The sequence below is a fragment of the Salmo salar genome, chromosome 23, assembly GCF_965601325.2.
Source record: "Salmo salar chromosome 23, fSalSal1, whole genome shotgun sequence".
In the NCBI taxonomy this organism is placed as follows: Eukaryota; Metazoa; Chordata; class Actinopteri; order Salmoniformes; family Salmonidae; genus Salmo; species Salmo salar.
In genome coordinates, this window is record NC_138313.1 from 21,707,501 (window position 1) to 21,715,000 (window position 7,500).

Genomic DNA, 7,500 nt, shown 5'->3' on the forward strand with positions numbered 1-7,500 from the left:
CTTATTTGGCACCATATTACTTACTGGTGCTTTGTGGCACGATAACCCTACAGTACTCAAGTCACATGATTTGGACTCGAGTCAGACTCGAGTCACAAATAGGATGACTTGCAACTCGACTTTGACTTTAACACCAATGACTCGTAACTTGACTTGGACTTGAGCCTTATGACTTGACCTGACTTGATACCCTCCCCAAGCTCAAATATTAAAAATGATGCTATTAAAAAAAGTGTGCAGCGCATCAACTCTTCATTTAACGGATTACAGTTTGAATCGGACAGCAGCCAATCAAATTGTGCCAGCTGAGAAAAAGTTGTGCGTGGCAGTGCAGAGGAACGTCGGCGGGGTAATTCAGATGTAGCCCTTGGAAAGATGATACACAAAATTATTATTTACGGATATAAAGACCACGCTGAATCAGCAAAAAAAATGTTTATTTGGAAAGTAATAAATGTATAGATATTTTTAAAAGCATTCATGATTTGCGTAAATGTAATATACTAACTATTACTCTTGTTAAAAATATGAAATGGTATTACAATTGGGAAAGAGCACATTATGACTTTAGGACTCGAAACTCAAAGTTTAGGACTTGAGACTTGACTTGATACTTGACGGTCTTGACTTGAGACTTGACTTGGGACTTGAGTGCTAAAACTTGAGACTTACTTGTGACTTGTAAAACAATGACTTGGTCCCACCTCTGCTCACACACACACACACACACACACACACACACACACACACACACACACACACACACACACACACACACACACACACACACACACACACACACACACACACACACACACACACACACACACACACACAAGCACAGATAGATGTACACATGTCGTTTTTTAAGCACAAACATGCCTTCTTTTATTTAATCACACACCCACGTCCATTAACTTAAGGGACTCCAGAACGGGGAAGCTGCCAAAAAATACTGACTGCAAATTGTGTGACTGAAGGATAAACTTTTGCCTGTCCAATGCCAGCCCTATTCCAAATGCTGTAATAAAAGAAAACATTGACTAGCTAGAACATACAATAGAAGTGAGTGGGGTTTTAATTATCCCAGGGCTAGCAGCTGAAGAGCCTTCAGCAATCTCAGTCAATTATCATATGTGTCATACTCTGACTCACGATTAAATACATCATTAAGTCTCAAGTCTCTGTCTGTCTGTCTCACTGAAACACCTGCAGGTGGCTCATGTTCTGGGTTTACAGAGAAAACCGTGATGTAGGCCATACACGAAAACCACACCAGAAACTTAGGATAGCACTTGTTTTTTACACTCTGACACACACAGACAGGTCATTTTGTGGCTTGAAAAAAAAAGAACTATTGTCAGAAAGCAGGAAAACCACAACAAAAACACAGGAAGCTGTCCAACCCCCTGGTGGAATATCTGTATTCATCTGCATTGCACACACACCTCAACACACACTGAGGTATTGTTGTCTAAGCCTTAGCCGTATGCAGTCTGTCTCTGGTTAGCATAGCTGCCATTGTGTTATTTGCTTCAGATTACGAGGTGATGATTTGCCTTGTTCAGGAACATGCTAGAACAGTGCCTCTGTAGTACAGTAGCGGCCTTGTGACTCCGAGAACAGGATTTTGTTATGTTTGGTCTAGTGTGTGTTATTTCATGTTGTGTGTAGGTGGTATGCAGCCCTGTCCGAGCCTGCCCAGCACAGATTTAAGAGCTGGAATTAATCTGTAATATCGCTCATTATCTGACAATAAACAAAAGATTTCTCGTCTTGGTTGTGAGTTGCTTAGTTTTATTCCCCCCCCCCCCCCCCCCCCCCCCCCCAGCCTCTCACATCCTCCCTCCCTTCCTCCCAGAGCAGGTTTGGCCACTTCTCTGTTTACCTCTGTTCTGGCCCTGCTCGTCTCTGCCACTTCCTGGTCACCTGGATCAGTTTCCTGACGTGAGCAGCAAGCTCTGGGTCGTCACAGCACGCCCAGAACTCTCTGACTCTGTTCTGTCCTGTTCTCTTTCCCAGAATTCTCACAGGACGGGCAGCCGGCTAACATTTCCGGCTAAACTCACCCAGCCAATCAACAGACGCTGTGACCGGGACAAAGTCCTTTGTCAGTTCACCTACCTACTCTCTTTCTCCCTCCTTCCCCCTCTCCCTCTGTAGCTCTCTGACAGGTCTAGAGTTACACCCTATTTCCTAAGCATTACCTGTCCAGGTGAAGCTGCTTTGCCTGAAGTGAACAACGCTCTGTGAGTCCTGCAAGCTCTTGTCCCTGTAGTCGGAACTGTAAAGACTGTACTGGATGTTGTATCACTATTACTTGCTAAAGTTTGACTTGCTACAGTAAGTAGGAGTAGTCTACTTGACAGTTTGTCTATTGTCTCATACGTCTGTCTGTGTACTTTTAAGAGATTCATCTGAATGCTGCTTGCGTTGCGAGTTTGTGTCTGCGTGAGTGGACGTCAGACATGTTCTCTCCCTATGTTTTGCCTGTGTCTGTAAAGTAACTTATCCATTCTATCTGTGATCAGTGACCTGAACGTCTGAGTGAGAGTAACTATGTGCTGATCCAGACAGACTCTGAGCCGTTAGAGCCGCTCCAAAGAGCTCAATGGCTGCCTGCTCCTCTGCTCTGCCCTGAGCTCTGTTGTCCAAGACTGGGCAGTCAGATTTAGAGGTCTGGCTCAGAGAGAGAGAGAGAGAGAGAGAGAGACTCAGCACCAGATCTGTGGAGATTTCTAATAGACACTCAGATCATAGAGATAGAGAGGATAGACAGAACTTTGATGGACAGGGTGTAGATGTTTTATATTTGTATTTGATATATTTCTATATCTGGGAAGCGTCTTTGCTCGTATCTAAGTTCTTTGTTTACGGGTGCTTCTAAAAGTAGTGGTACATGTAGTAGGCTAGAGTTCCTTAGATCTCGACCATCTGGCTAGATAACGATGAACTGACTACTTATGAAGACTTTATTTCCAAAATGTTATATCAGCCAGTTTTTCAAATTTTTCATAAGAAAATGATTGCTTATGGGTGTTTAAAATATTGCTGTTTAATTAACAGATTTCAGATGTGTATGAAAATGCGTTTTTATTTTGCAAAACACATATCCATTGTTTAGCTGCAATGGAATGTTGTTATCTTGTATATTTGACTGAGATATGTGGTTGTCTCACCTAGATATCTTAAGATAAATGCAGTTACTAGAAGTCGCTCTGGAAAAGAGAATCTGCTAAATGACTAAAATGTGAAATGTAAATGTTTTACATACAGATCTCATACTGTATTGAATTATTTTTGTGAATTATTTTTTGAAATATTGATGTCACAAATGTATCATTTGTACATTTCTTTATCAAAAATGTAGTTATTTGTTACATTTGACTATGTAAACCCTAGCTGTACTACTTATTTCTCTTAGAGTTAGGCGGATACAGTATGTAGCATTTTGCAAAAAAACATGATTATTTGTCTCTCTGAAATGAAACCATCAAGTGATTGATCTTAAACAAATACATGTCTGCCATTGAAAAACCCAATGCCATGATTAGATAGTGAAAAAAGAAACCAATCTCTTTCATAATTTCTTTAAACAATAAAAGCTAATTTACCAACATTTCTGAAAATTGATATATAGCGTTTTGGAATGAAATCTTATGTACACATATTTAATATTATGTTGCATAGGCTAACCTACATCCTTCATGGACCAAATGTAGGTCTCATCCTATCCATTACAAGTGTCAAGTACTTTGCCTGCGTTGTGTACATACACTCGATATTTGTGTGCATACACTTCATATGTGCACATACTTCAAACCAAACCATTTGTATAGTATGGGTGTGTGTGTGTGTATGCACGTGTTCATTGTATCTTGCGCTCAGTGCGAATATATTTGATCTCATCCTGTATATTATCTTATTCCCATTTTCTCTGTGCAGTCGTTATGAGTAGCCTACAGTCAGTCCCCTTCTGTGTCCCTTAACCTCAACATGTCATGATTATCTGCAGTGTGACACATTAATTATTCATTTGGTTCTTATTATTCATCAGCTTTATAATCAGCAGGGGCCTCATTTATAAATGCTGCATAAGCAGAAATATACCCCAAAACATGAGTGGTGCCAGTTACTTGGCGTGAGAATGTCCTCCACGCAAACGTTAGACCATAGGTAAGCACATTTTTGTAGTTGTTGAAGTAACGTATTGCAAACAGGCAAGTATCTAGTGCAAATGGGGGATATGATGATAAGCGTATAAAAAAAAGATTAATAATAATAATAAAAACATTGTCCTTAGTGAGAAAAGCAAAAATCAATGTGTTTTATTTTTGAAATCTAAAATAACTATACATAGGAATCTATTTCCTATTTATTTTGTTTTCATAACCATTGCAGAATAATTCCTCACCTTTTCTGGCCGTGATGCGTTCATATTCCCGAAGTAGCAATACAACAAATTACCATGCGCATGTCTCATTTAATTCAGCTTACTAGCCTGGTAAATAGATAGGTTATGTATTTAAAGTTTTACTGTATGCAATCCCATAGGCAGTGCGGTTTATAATACACAGTTGAATTTAACAGGTGAACAGACAGTTGACATTTTACATTGACGTAGTTCTATGTAGGCTATGCTACCACTGTAGCCTAAGTATAAAATCAAATCAAGATCTATTTATACAGCACATTTCAGATGTGGAATGCAACACAATGTGCTTTACAGGAAAAAGAAAAGAAAAATGAAAATATTTACTACAGAACAAACATAAGAGGATAAATAACAAAAGCATAACAATAAAAACTGAACGACTAAAAAGCACCCTAAGGAAAAGCAAAGCTAAAAAGGTGTTTTAAGATATCTTTGAAAAATGTCCTCAGTTTCAGCCCCCCTCAGGTTCTCTGGCAGGCTATTCCAGAGGCTGGGGACATAGTAACAAAAGGCTGCCTCTCCATGCCTCTTGGTCCTAGGCTTTGGGATAGTTAAAAGGCCAACGTCAGAGGACCTGAGGGACCGACTGGGTACATAACTTAAAATCATGTCTGGCATGTATTGGGGTGCACAATCGTGGATTGATTTAAAAAACAACAGAATAATGTTAAAATGAATTCTAAATTAATTGTAAAACTCACAGTGCAGAGAACTTAAATCCGGTGTAATGTGTGGTCTCTGTCTAGTCTTGGTCAGTACCCTTGCTGCAGTATTTTGTATGTTTTGCAGTTGACCAATGGCATTCTTGGGTAGACCAGACAGGAGAGCATTACAGAAGTCAAGCCTGCTTGTTATAAAAGCATGGATGAGTCTCTCTGTACTAGCCTGAGAGAAACGGCCGCACCTTGGCAATGTTCCTCAGGCGACAAAAGCTATTTTGGTCACATTCCTAATGTGTGACCTGAAATTGAGTTCAGAATCTAAAATAATACCCAGGTTTTTTACTTGGGGTTTTATCTTTATTGCCAGTGTATTAAAATGTTCGGCCAGATTCTCTCTCTTTGCTTTGGTTCCAACAATAACAATCCTTGGATATCCTGCAACAATTGGCTGTTAAAAACAATTGTATTCATGGAAATTCACTACAAAGCTTTTTAGCTGGAGGAAGTTGTGAACCATCCAAGTTTTTAAATCACTAATACAGTCTAATAATGTATCCGTGGAGCTAAAATCCTCTGGTGACAAAGAAATGTAAAGTTGTGTATCGTCTGCATAGCAGGGGTAGCATAAATACCCAAGGGGTAGCATAAATAAATTGAACAGTACTGGCCCCTAAATAGAACATTGTGGAATGCCATGTGATATGTATTTCTATGAGCTATGTTTACCAAGGGTGACAAAAAACTCTCAACCAGTCAAATAGGTCCTAAACCTATTTAGAACAGGACCGGAGAGGCCAACCCTAGTACTGTAATTCAGAATTTGCGGGCAGTCCAGCATGTTCAGGTTTGGGAAAAGTCAAACGTTCTGCGCTGACTGCTCCAAAACAATTTGCTGTTATTTTTTCTTTTAGAAACTGTCACAGTCCTTTGCCAAATACAGCATAAGTTACTGCAAAAGATTCAAACATTCCGCTAACACCTCCAAAAAACATTTGATAACATTTGTCATTGCTCTTTCTTTTAGAAACTGCCATGGCCTAATTACAATAGTTCCAAATTAATTCCAGGTCTGATTGATAACGGGAAACATGTGTACGTATGGCATGCGCCAAGTTTATGGGTGAAATTTACGCAACGGTTATAAATCCGGTCCCGGGTTCCTGCTCTAAGCAGGCGTGTTTTGAGGAGAAACATGGATCTGTGGAATGTTTTACCTCTGAACAGCTGTGTCTGCCCCTCCCTCTCAGACAACACACTGAGCCTGCAGGCCTGTTGTGTGGACCTGCATGGGCTAGGGATAACATACCATACCTCACCTATGTGCACTGGTAACTCCTTGGAGAACCAGGCATACGTTAGTTGAAAAGGCAAACCGTAAATGGAACCTTCATTGTGATCACCGTAGCATCCATATTGTGTTCATGCGGTGCTATTTCACATGACAGACACAATGTCAAATGATACTCTGACCCCAGCGTGTGCTCGATGTGCCTACTGTTTGTTTCAGGGTGGGTGTGGGACAGGATGTGTTTGTGATAGAACTTTAATTTGTGTGCTTTTGAAAGGTTTGGATTTGTCAGGTCAATCCGGGGTCTTTGTCAGATTACTGTACTGCCTTTTGTTGGGCTACCTAGTAGGATGTGCATAAGCTACATTCGTTTGCATTATTATAGGAGCATGGGACACATTTACAGACCTACACACTAGTATACGGCAGACATTCAAATGCTGACGCAAACACACTTACCTTGTTCAAAGAGTTGTTTTTCAACCAGGGCCGTAAGGGAATGAGCTGAGTCGGCATTGGGTTGGATGATTATTAGCTAATCAACTCACACTGTGTCACAGGATCATTGGACAGACAGTAACCAACATGTCTATGAGAGAGTATCTGTGCACTGTATGAATGTCTGTGTAATGTGCATTGTGTGTGAGCCGTTCTTATCCATGAGCCATTAAATGGGGATTTTGTCTCCTATGAGCGGTTCTGGCCTCTGTCTACATTTACTGGTTTTTCCTTACAACTGAAAAAATAGTCAAATATCACACAGCATGACCAAAAGTATGTGGATACCTGCTTGTCGAGCGTCTCTTTCCAACATCATGGGCGTTCGGCGGTCCAATTCATCCCAAAGGTGTTCAATGGGGTTGAGGTCAGGAATCTGTGCAGATCAGTCAAGTCCTTCCACACCGATCTCGACAAACCATTTCAGTATGGACCTCGCTTTGTGCACGGGGCACTGTCATGCTGAAACAGGAAAGTGCATTCCCCAAACGGATGCCACAAAGTTGGAAGCACAGAATCATCTAGAATGTCACTGTATGCTGTAGCGTTAAGATTTCCCTTCAATGGAACTAAGGGGCCTAGCCCAAACCATAAAAAAACAGCCCAGAACATTATTC

The 7,500-nt window shown here is 40.6% G+C and overlaps 1 protein-coding gene across 3 annotated transcripts in view; it reads left to right on the forward strand.

The window, feature by feature from the left end:
• Nucleotides 1-2,147: 2,147 nt before the first annotated feature.
• Nucleotides 2,148-7,500, forward strand: part of lnx1 (ligand of numb-protein X 1) — a 67,481-nt gene continuing 62,128 nt past the window's right edge. The window contains exon 1 of one of the 3 annotated variants that reach the window (XM_014168981.3): nucleotides 2,148-2,343. Coding sequence is in view for 1 of the 3 variants with exons in the window: in XM_014168985.3 (XP_014024460.3) it covers nucleotides 2,303-2,343 (41 nt within the window). In the remaining 2 variants the exon portion in view is untranslated. The remainder of the gene's footprint in view (nucleotides 2,344-7,500) is intronic. The other 2 variants (XM_014168982.3, XM_014168985.3) reach the window with 2 other exon arrangements.